The sequence below is a fragment of the Anastrepha ludens genome, chromosome 5, assembly GCF_028408465.1.
Source record: "Anastrepha ludens isolate Willacy chromosome 5, idAnaLude1.1, whole genome shotgun sequence".
NCBI lineage: Eukaryota > Metazoa > Arthropoda > Insecta > Diptera > Tephritidae > Anastrepha > Anastrepha ludens.
The window spans coordinates 73,982,987-73,995,196 of record NC_071501.1 but is presented as its reverse complement, the minus strand read 5'-3'; the positions used below and the strand labels follow the sequence as shown (position 1 = coordinate 73,995,196).

General features: G+C 34.3%; 2 protein-coding genes across 11 annotated transcripts in view; both read right to left on the bottom strand.

Annotated features, from left to right (window-relative positions):
• LOC128864276 (sodium/hydrogen exchanger 3) overlaps positions 1–1,068 on the bottom strand; it is a 170,668-nt gene extending 169,600 nt beyond the window's left edge. For 6 of the 10 annotated variants that reach the window (XM_054103851.1, XM_054103852.1, XM_054103857.1 and 3 more), the window contains exon 1: positions 272–1,068. The gene's annotated coding sequence lies outside the window, so the exon portion shown is untranslated. The remainder of the gene's footprint in view (positions 1–271) is intronic. The other 4 variants (XM_054103853.1, XM_054103854.1, XM_054103859.1 and 1 more) reach the window with 2 other exon arrangements.
• Positions 1,069–10,856: 9,788 nt separating this feature from the next.
• On the bottom strand, positions 10,857–11,248 carry LOC128863435 (uncharacterized). The gene has a single exon (XM_054102591.1). The coding sequence runs from the start codon at positions 11,225–11,227 to the stop codon at positions 11,099–11,101; it is 129 nt and encodes a 42-aa protein (XP_053958566.1). The 5' UTR covers positions 11,228–11,248; the 3' UTR covers positions 10,857–11,098.
• Between the last annotated feature and the right edge of the window lie 962 nt (positions 11,249–12,210).

The following is a 12,210-nucleotide window of genomic DNA, read 5'->3' as shown; positions in this document are numbered from 1 at the left end:
TACATACCTATAATATATAAGTAATATGCAAGCAAAGAAATAGCTTACGAATATACATACATATCCGCGGAAGAGTATATACATATGCATACATATACATGAACTCATGGTACACTACCTAGGGTAGGTAGGTGCATAGGTAAATACTAAAAACGAAGTATATTTTACAAAAAAGAAAATGCAGTAGACTACTTGTCACAGATTTTCCCATAAGAATGCCCAAAAGCAGTATTTACCCATTGAAAAATTTTTGATTATTCCTGTTAAATACCTGAATATTCCAATTCACATATGTATGTATGTATGTATGTAAATGATTTCGTTCAAATTTCTCAAATTTCCGCGTCGGCCTGACCCACACTGACTTAGTTGCATCTGTTTGGTAGCTTATACTTCCGTTCTGTTTTTATTTAAAGCAGGAAAAAACACCTTTTCTTTCTTTGCAATTTTAATTATGCTAATTTTATTTATGCAGCATTCTTTCCAGAATTACAAAATTTCGTCCTTGACTTATTATGTTCACAAAACTATACACTTCTCGACTTCTTTAAAACTTTTTATGAACGTACAATAAATGGTTCAGCTTCATATTTCCATAAAAAAATGCATCTACTGCATATGAATGTAAGTGCATAGTTCAATTTTTATGCTGACACATTGTATTTTACAAAATTGACATGCATACAAATGCGCGCGTACTCTCTGCAAGGCACTAAACAAGCAAACACGCCGACAAACCAACAAAACAAAAACCGTCTACTTTCCCACTACATTTTTTTATTTTGTTTGTAGTGGATGTATGCACATATTTTTAATTTGCTTTGGAAACGCTTTTGCACACGTCTTAATATTGTATATATTTTAAGAAATTTTTCTATTACACAAACCGCCACGAATCGACAACACAACACAACAACCCGAACGAGTCACTGGAAAAAGCAAAATGAAACCTATAATAAACAGATAATGCACTGAAAGTGTAAACTCAACAAAATTCCAATTCTGCTTTGCTCGTTTACTTGCAAGCAGAAAAAAACTGGCAACCGACAGCGTCGCTGCACACAAATGTAAATGTAAATTGAATTTTTCATTTTTGAAATAGCACCACTGTGTCAGTGTTTAGTGTTGCAATACCCTATTTATAACTTATTTTCCCTTTTAAGAAAAGGGAAATTGGAATACACACTTATGTATTTATTTATTTCTTAAATAAATTTGGAATTTATGGAATTTATGGAAAATTAATATTTTTTTCATTTGAAACTAAATCTAGTGTTTTTATAAAATTTCAATTAAGTCAAATTAAATAAAAATCGTACATAAATAAATTTCACATACGGCAACACAAACGTCCGAATTTCACCACTGTGGTGTTTATGTTACAAAACATCTGGGATAACAAAACATATAATTTGCTTTCTAGCTAAACTAAGTTGTTGTTGTTGTGCAAGTTGTTCCTATATTCAAAAATTAATTAATTGCGAAATATTTGGTAGATCGGTTTTTTTAAAGCATTTTTAAGTACTCAGCAACAGCCACTATTTTCATTTTCAGATATTCATCTCAATTCATTTAATAAGTTTAAGCGCCATGCCTAAATATATAAATTAGTAGAATTATACTAAGAATTTTGTTTTCCAAATTACATACATATATATATATGTATGTTTGGAAATATCCATAAATATATGAATGTACAGAAATTTTTCAATACAATTTGTTTGAAAAAAAAAAATTAATAAATTGAGATATGTACAAAAAACAGCATTACCAGGAGAATTTTTATTTAATGTTACTCGAGCAACTGATTTATTTCCTTTTTTCTGAGTGTCAAAGTGAACTGTTTTGTTTACTTTATGATTGAAATTCGTGGAATTCCGGGAATCCATGGGGATGGTAATCTGCTAATTTTGATATTCAAAGTATCAAATTGCAAGAACCTTGCAGTCGTCTTGAATGAATCAGCCTTCGACAGTCCACTTAATTGCAATTAGTTTATTCGTATTTTTGCCATCACCAGGCATTAGCAATTCACCTACACTAATCCATTAATTTATATTCAAGCTTTCTGAAAGTCAACTGGGCAAACTTTCACGCCGCAAATTATGCTTTCTTTTAACAGTTTTCTTCAGTTATTCGTAATTTCATTAAACGAACTAATTTCTATTGCAGAGTTTAATAAAAAATGGGGCCATTTGTAGTGAAATGTGAACTGCCAAGTAATTGTCTTTTGCACGTAGAAAGCGCATTCGTGGTTATAAAAAGGGGGCTGACGAATAGCTTTTGTTTGGAAGTTCTGAAGATGCCAAAATCATCGAGGCAATTTTTATATAGCATAGAATTCTTCTTAACTTATGATGTCTCACGACGCTTAGTATTGAACATATTCTCAAGAACTGTACAGGATTCGGTAACCCCAACAACAAAGTGGAAGAAATTCATGATTGCAGAAATAAGTTGAAATAATAGCGGATGTGTTATGGAAACATTTACTTCACGAAGCAACCACTTTTCAACCACCCTAGTGACTGTATTAATGCATGAAATATATATAGATTAAAAAAATAAATTAAAATAAATAACAATGAAATAAAAACAAAAAGAAGCAGTTTAAAGAGTACTAGTTTTGTGAATAACTCGTATTAGGTTGCCTCCACATGACAACAAACCAAAAAAAAATATTTCTTTTTACAATAAAATAATTTAACAGCGATCCTCGTCGTATGGTATATTCACTCTCATATGCACGATTTTATTCGGCCCTTTCAACAACAGAAAGGAGGGTGATAAAAAGTGATCGGTAATTTTCTCTTTCATTGGAAAAAAAACTTGTTAAATTCTATGCTTTTTGTGTCCAAACTTTTACAAATTTAAGTGCACGAGCTTAAGTGTATTAAAACAAAACCATTCCGAGAGACATTGTTTTAACCCATTGGTTGGCTGAGAACAATTTCGCATATTATTCACTAGAGTTGCTTTTGTCTAAAAAATGCTATCGATAACGGTAGTTACATGCATCCGCACAAAGTGTGATCAAATTATAACTCATTTGTAACACTTTTAACAAAGTAATTAAAAAAAAAATGCTGTAATATTGGTGGACAATTTTACCAGAATTCAACAAGACGTTTTTAAATGTGCAATTTTTTCGTAAAATTATAAAACAAAACGATGAATTCGTAAATGAAATAATTTTCAGCAAATGTAGAATTAAATACTTCCTCAAAGAAATATTGTTTCAAGCAAATTTTATACCACCGTTGTTAAAATTTGCTCACAAGTAATTTTCCATAGCTGCAAAACAAATGACTTCAACTGCTACAACGACAACAACTTGAAATATTCTGAAGTCATGCATACATATAATATAATTACAAGTGAAAAATTTCTTTGAAGTCAAGACAAAAAAAAAAAAATCGAGGTCGAAAACCTTAAGTACGAGGGCTGTATGAGATTTACCATGCATTGACCAGAAAAAAACTATTTTGTGTGTAAAATTTACTTTATTTTTCAATCGATCTTTCACCTCGACACACTTAACCTAAAAAAAAAATAAAATTCCTGGAACTCCTCAAAATACGACGAACTCAACATCGTTAGAACCAATTTTTTTCCGCCAAGGCCTTTTTTCATATGTAAGGGGTTTAGAGCTCGAAAATTTAGGGTATTTTTAGGATGTTTTTACAATAAAAAATGAAAAACGATATTTACTGTTTGTAGGCTTTTTATTTAACTTCTTTTACATACAAAAACGAAAAACATTTTTTTTTTTTCATTTCAATTTAAAAAATGGCGCTGAAGTTGACACTGCCGAAAAATTGGACATGGACGGTGTTGTCCATTTTGGCACTTCCATTTATCTGAAACACAAAAACTAAAAACAATATTGATCAGAATGACTGTAGCTATGTCCCGCTACTAGAATAAAACAAAAATTGACAAAATGCCGCGATTTTGAATGTAACACTTTAAAATTTGGGTTTTTTTCAGTTTTTTAATCAAAAAAATACGAAATAATTTAAATAATAATATGATTCTAGTACGGGGGATAGTCATTGATGTTGTGAACAACATATTAATATTTCAGACGATTCGGTTGAATAGTTTTTTTTATGACAACTCCAAAAAAATCGTTTCGACATAAATGAGTTTAAAGTTGGAGGTACAGAAGCGCGCGGACCGCTCTTTTCCTAGTTAGTGGACTGTAGAAGGTATGATATTGTGAATTTCTGCATACAAATTTCACAGTATTTTCTAAAGATACTATACTTTCGAAATATCGAAAAAACAAAAAATCGATTTTTTGAAATTTCTAGACCACCGTATAATTTCTAGACAACTGTACAATTTAAGAAATAATCGCTAGGTGCTAAATCTAGAGAATTTGGTAGATGAGAAAGCAATTCGTATACTAACTCATGGAATTTCGCCCTGACGGCGACGGAAGTGTGTACTCATGTATTATGAGCAATCGCGGCACCCACCGCGGATAAAGCTTTTTCATATCCAAATGAATTGTTCAAATATCTTGAATCCATTCAATGGAAAAACCCACAATCTCAGCAATCTCTCGCTCTTTCTCCCCCATTTGTTTCTTTGTTTCTTTCAGTAAATGTGCCTTAATATCCGTCGAATTTCTGGTTTGACTTCATCCCATTTTCTCATGTGGGCACCTTGCTGTCTTTACATTTAATTTTCAAAATGGCATCGAACAAATCCAAAAAGATACAATAGCGAGGCTCCGGGAATAGGTATATAAACAAAACACACGTTTTTCAAAATCGCGAAAAATATAGTAACGGTTTTCGGAAGACGCCACCTTCTGTATTCAAATCGCTTTGAACCAAATCGGATTTTGAATTCGTGCATGACACAGTAAAATAAAAATTGAGTTGTCAAACTAAGAAATGACAGTTGATGTTAAGACAGAGATGGCAAGAAATTCGATACAAGTATTTTTTAACATTGAAATTCGCGGTCTGCACCTTACATTTCTCTTCTAACAGAGATTTCATAAAATAATCTGTAGAAGGTGAAGATGTGTGGTAACCTCATTGGGACAGTCTGCGCTGTCCTCATCAAAACTGCTTATACGGCCTTGTTATAATTTGGCTCTTCGATATTTTATAGTTAACAATGAAGGTACAGAGTCCTCATAAAACACTTTTAGTCCGTTTTAATTTCATCATTGGTTTTCCTTTTTCGCAAATGAATATTTTATCACTGCTCGATACTCATAATTTTCTCGTTCCTCACATTGTTTGCCTCTCTTATTTTCTTTTCAGTCACTTTGTTACTTGCACTTAGTAAACAAACTCAAATTTTGTCAACTGTTGCATATCTGTCACGTTATGTCAAGTCTGCAGCGTTACGTCACGACTCCGTTCCGTTACGTTCATAGTAATTAGCCCAATATTCCATACAAATACATATGTAGCACTCGCGAATTAGACAAAATTGCGGATAATTATGTATATCACGAGTTAAACGCATTAGTTTCCAAAACAGACTGGCGCCAACACTGAACTTGACTCGGGCTAACAGTATGGAGCAGAGTGGCTCAACGCAAGTCCTTTGGATTTTTCATTGTTTTTGTTTTTTTTTTTTGCTTTAGTTGCATGTTTGCGCGTTTTATGTTCATTGCAAACAATACAACCACAATAAGACAACAGCAAATATGCAATGAACTTAATGATTTTAACCTCCGCTCATCGCCCGTCGACCGCAACCGGGTGTCAACCAAAGAGCCAAGCGAAATGCCAACAAGTTCAGCTGATTGCCAATCGCTGGCTTTATAATTACGTTCGACTTCGGTGGATGGACGCCTGCGTTCCACAATGTATGCATACAAGTATAAGAGTGTATGGGTGTAGCCTTTCGTGCAGCCACCAGCAACTAGTTCGAGGTACGAGATATTTAATGTATTTCCCACTATTGATTTATTTTTACAAACGATGTTTGTTGTTCTTAGCATGCAATTTTAAATGTCAAGATTTGTAAGTAATTCATATATGTATGTATGTATCTACATGCATATCTAACTGTGTAGGTGGGATCCTTGAAGTTCGTAATTTGCTTATGTAAAAAATTCAAAACCCATCCACAAATTAGAGAACTACATATAAAACAGATGCGGTCTGTTTGTATGTTGCAATGTAAATCCAACGACGTTCATATTAACATCTACTTTAGTTGTAAATCGTATAGAAAAGGGGCGTGTTACCATATGTACCTCCATTGATTATGCACGCATGTGGAAAAGGTCTCTTGTGTGCATAAAATACGTAACCATTTGCATTACGAAACACTTTAATACTCTTTCTGTCGCCATGCGCTCGTTAAATCCTTCAATTCGGTGCTACTGCCAACGGCCAATTGCCAACTACATACATAAATACATACATACTGTTGAAGGCGAAAAGTAACATTGAAAGAAAACGTCCTTGTACTTGAAATTTTGCAAATCTACCAGCTGGCTGCCCATATTGGTGCACATTGAATCTTCCACACGTGCGGATATACTCGCATCACATTGAAGGGAGGTGTGGCAAAGGCTTCTGGGTAATGAAGGGCTTTTTTCAGTTTCAGTTGCACTGCAGCTGAAGCTAACCACTTACAGGAATTGAAATTGAAGAGGTCAATGAGTAATGCAGATACGCATTTTTTAAATTTACTTTGAAAGTAATTAAAGATGCAAAAAACGTGTTTCTTTTTATTAAAATTGAAAAAGTAATAAATTACAATCACAAAATAAATCAAAAAAGCACGTGCAGCTAGGCCACCAGCGTCGGTTAAAAAGTATTAATTTCAGTGTTAAAGTATTCTGTTTCAAGTGGGGCAAAAGAAAATTTTTTTCTTCGTTTTTGGTACTGTGCTCACATAATTCATCCTATTTGAAAGGGGTAAATTGAATCTTTGCTCTTATATTTTTAACTTTACTTCATTAATTAAAGTGCTTATAGCTTATATGTATATGCTATTAGTAATATTCGTAAAAGAATTTTGTGATTAAAGGGTCTTTCAAAGTCAAGCATGTGATAATCTAGATTCTTTCAAATTTCACAATTTTTATTATTTTATGTGAAAAATTACATCATTTATTATTGAGAACGTTGAGATATCGATATTTTCAACAGAATATGCAGTTTTTGGTCTGCCTGCCAATTTTCTATCCTCGTCAGAATCAAGTTCTTGAAATTTTATAACCAACCTTTGAATTGGCGACTCATTCTGACGATTATTTCCACAAAAAAAAACACGAATTTTGCGATATGTTGGTATTTTTTTCTAATAGCGGTCGCCCTTCGACAGACAATGATAAACCTTCAAGTGTATTTTTGGCATGAAAAGCCCCTCATAAAAACTATTTGCCGTTCGGAGTCGGCTTAAAACTGTAGGTCCCTCCATTTGTAGAACAACATCAACACGCACGCCACAAATGGGAGAAGGAGCTCGGCAAAACACTAACAAAATTATATGAGCCAATTATTTTTTTATATTTTTTTTTTTAATGTTCTTAAGGGTCGACCATTTTCATTATAATTTTCAATCATTTTAACGCGTTTTCTATTGTACATTTGTCTACTTGGCAAACGTCGAATATGACATAAAAAAGGTGCCGTCTACGAATTATTCACTGCTGATATCTAGGCGCCACATTTGAGAGGCCTTTTATTTATCAATGGGTAAGAACAGGAGCAATAATCCTTCCGAAAGAAAGTCCATATGGGGTTCATACCAAAAATTGCAAACGGTTACAAAAGTAACGGAACTTTTATTTGACAAAAATTTTATGCGAAAAACACATATTTTAATAAATGGAATATTTTAAAATTTGTCACGATGTAAGCACAGGAAAATGGCAGCGGCTGATGACAGAAAACTAGCCAGGTAGAATAAGGCAGGCGCTTTTTGATCTCAACCGAAATCAGAGCACAAATGAACGCGAATTATGGAGGTAAAATATCACCCCAAACTGTATGAAGGCGACTTCAGGAAAATTGTTCAAAAGGACCCATTGCTAGATATAATTAATTGTCTGGAGTGGCGGGTCCAAATTTAATGAGTTTCGAGAATGATGGAAGTACACTAAAAAACAGTTACACATAGTGGTTCATCGGTTGTGATATGGGTGTTATTTTACATCATCAGGAGTTGCTCACGTTGTAAAAAATTCAAAGCAAAATCAATGGAATTATGTGCAAGAAAATCTAGCACACCCAAATTTTATAAAAACTGTTGAGTGGAGTAAATGCAATAATTAATTTGTGCGAAATTATGAAGAGAGTCGGAGTTACAACTCGATTATAATAAAAAAATTCATTGCAAAAAAATTTCTGTTTTGTATTATCATTTTAAGTTCTCAAGCTCTTAATTAAGATATTCACCATTTTATAAAGTAAATTTAAAAAAATTCCATTACCCAACCTCTATTGTTTTCTGCCGCCCATTGATGTCCATTTTTCTGAGATTTACTGCCCACTGGTTATTCGTACCAAAATATTACCCAAGATTTTTAACTAGAATGACGTAAAAACTACCACAATTATATTGGTAACAGAAACCTATAACAACTATGTATATTTTCACACCAATGAGGAAGCATTTACAAACACAAACTTACATGCATACACATGCATACAAACATATATGCACTCTATGCAAAACACCCGATACATAACAATGTTTTTGTTAGGATAGGATAAGAGCAGAAGCAGCAATAGCAGTGGTCGCTTGCAGCTTGCAAATATTGTATATAAAGCACTTACTTAAATATACATGCATGCATAAGTATGTATGTAAGTAAATAACCGCCGCTTCGGAGAATTATAAATTCGCACTCTCTCATAAACTCAACTAAACAGAAATTCAGTCTCCAACAAAACTTATGTATTGCCCGGCTCGTTGCGTACGTGTGCAGGCAAAACATCTGATTTTGTATTTTTGACAGCTGCACAAAAAGCTCTCGAGCGCACAAATACACACATACTTAACCAAGTGTCTAGTGCTAATGCCGAATTGTCAAATGGTAAGAAAATAGTCCTGCGCGCAAGACTGACAGTTATTGCTGCAAAGTAATGGCATAACCGCCTTACATCTGTGCACACATCGACATAAGTGGTTTCCTGCTGCCCTGCAGGCAAGATGTGAGCTAATGAAACAGCTTTCTGATATACCTAGAACTAGTACGATTTCGCCAATGAAAACCATAGAACTACTTATTTTGCGGGGTAGCTACTTTTGTCTTCAGGGTTTAACAGCGTCGAAATTGCTTTGAGTCGAGCTGAAAGGTTATACATATGTCACATTTCAATCTTTAATCTAAAGGGTCTTTCAAAAGAGGTGCCTAGCTGTTGTTTTAAAATAAAAAAAAAAGTGAATATTTATATTCTTTCGGGTTTCACTATTTTTATTCAAAATGAGGCTCTTAATAATTATATTTGATGAATTACATAATTTAAATGTCCACCATGAGCACGTCTACAGTTAAAATCCGTCAAACAGTCGATTCATGAAAGCCTAATTGTTGAGAACGTCGAGATATCGATGTTGAAGGTTGTTCAGCAACATTTTGCGCTACAACAGCAATTTACTCAACGGAACTCGAAAAAGCAAGTTTCTTGAAATTTGTTCACCAATATTTGGATTGACGACTCATTCGATAATTTCCACCAAAAAAAACACGAATTTTGCAATATGTTGTTTCAATGAACTCAAACGCGTAAAGTTGTACATCAATCATGTAAAGTTGTACATCAGTGTACTGGACGTATATCAAAGATGACATAAAAAAAGATAGCCTAGGAACTCTTCCCTACTGATATCCAGGCGTCACTTTTGAAAGGCCCTTTAGTTTGAGTGATTAAATTTTTAAATGATACATTAAGTGCAATAATTAAAAAAAAATTACAACTGTGAATTGTATTAACCCTCAGATCACCATAGAGCACCTCAGTGCTCTATCCTATCGCCTACAGAGTCGGCGGCTAGAACACAGTTTTATTTCTCATGGAATTAATTCGTTGAATTTAACACTGATTCCGAAAAACTATTGAAAAAAAGTGTACTTGATCTCTCCGTGGTACTCTTGCCCTCTAACCTACCGTACTTGATCTCATTTGTAGCATTTAAAACAAGTTTCGAACTAACAAAAAAAATGATACAGTATGTGAAATTCACCTGTTTTTTTATATAGAAAAAACAAGGCAAGCGAACTAGTCAAAGTAATAAATTCACTGGAAGCTCAAGAATTCGCTACTACATAGTAGATTTTCCTGCAGGGTGTGATCATGCTAGTAGGTGTTTGGTTACTTGACGAACCCGCAAAAGACAATGCCTCTTTGATTTTTTGCATATATATATATATGCATACATATAAATATGTTCATATCTCACATCAGTGTGTGTGTGTACATAATGTGGGTGTAGGTGATCTAATGCGTTCCCAAGGGCTCAGCCAGAGCATTTAAATTTGTATAAATATTAAGTTAACGCCAAACAATAGCTGCTGGTTCTTCATTTGTTCACTTTTATTTTCCTGCATGTGTATTTGTATCTTACGTCGCACACGCTTCTCTATAAGAGCATGCTCGTATCCACTAATAGGTAGTAAAACACTTTTGCACACCAATCCATCAAAATATTATATAATAATTTTGTACGTCGTCCGCCGCAAGCAAGTTACCACACACACACGCACACGCATACACATGCACGCACATGTCTCGGACGCGCTTTTGTTATCCTAGAGCTGTGCACAATGGCCGATAAGTAGTGGAGCATGCGAATAGTCTTTATATGAGAAATCACTCAAAGAGTAGCATATTTTTAGGAATTTTTTCTTTACATACATTTACATTTCCAATATCTCTTTGTACTCCACTTTCCAGCTCGTTTTTTATTAAAACAATCGGCCGCCGCTTTACACTTTTATTAACTTAAAAGTTCTAAAAAGCAAACATTTCATTGAAAATTCAATGCTTTTGTTCTACTAGACAGCTCCAAAAAAATTTGTAGGTATGTACATATGCATGTAGGTATATGTATGATAATATTTTATAACTTCACTAGATTTTATGAAACGTATAATTTTGCACGTTTAAAGTGATCGCTTTAACACGTTTGAGTTTTGCATTAAATTTGCTGTTTTCATATAAACAGCAAATAGTTTTATATGATTTTTGTGAAAATTTGTAAATCTGTTTTCGTAGAATTGATTCGCTGCCATTTCTTTAGACGACTCGAACGATGACTGAATTTGTATGTACTGGCTGAAAATTTTCTTGGACCACCTCAGTGTAGCACAGCAGGCATAAGCAGACATGACTTTTGACATTTGTGGCGATGTGTGAAGAAAGGAAAAAAGCTCCGGTGACTTGCTGCAGAAAGCTGATGTAAGTAAATGCATAGTACGAAATGGATAGCAAAGTAAAAAGAACCGGCTATTGAAATGAAATTACAAATGCCGCATTTATTTGGCCAAGTATTTGAAGTGTTTGCATGTAATTTATGGTTTATTCTTTCAAACGTTAAAATATTATTATTATTATCAAAATGGAGCTTCAACAATTTTCAAAAAAAAATAGTAATAACAATAAGCGGCCGCCGTAGCCGAATGGTTAGTACGAGATTACCATTCGGCAGTGGTATATAACCGGCGCGTACACCCTTTTTTGGTATTTGGCCGAGCTCCTCCTATTTGTGGCGTGCGTCTTCATGTTGTTCCACAAATGGAGGGAGCTACAGTTTCAAGCGGACTTCGAACGGCAGATATTTTTATGAGGAGCTTTTTCATGGCAGAAATACACTCGGAGGTTTGCCATTGCCTGCCGAGGGGCGACCGCTTTTAGAAAAATGTTTTTCTTAATTTTGGTGTTTCACCGAGATTCGAACCTAAATTCTCTCTGTGAATTCCGAATGGTAGCAACGTACCAGCCCATTCGGCTACGACGGCCGCCTTCATCATCAAATAATAGAAAAGGTTTTTTTCTAATAGCGGTGACCCCTCGACAGGCAATGGCAAACCTCCGAGTGTATTTCTGCCATGAAAAAGCTCCTCCCCCGTTCGGAGTCGTCGTGAAACTGTAGGTCCTTCCATTTGTGGAACAACATCAAGACGCACACCACAAATAGGAGGAAGAACTCGGCCAAACTCCTAACAGAGGTGTACACGGCAATTATTTACTTTAATAACAAGTAAGGAAGCTAAAC

Bases quoted from the DNA above. Each gene is read 5' to 3' on its own strand.
- LOC128863435 (XM_054102591.1), bottom strand. From the start codon at position 11,227: ATGGCAGCGAATCAATTCTACGAAAACAGATTTACAAATTTTCACAAA.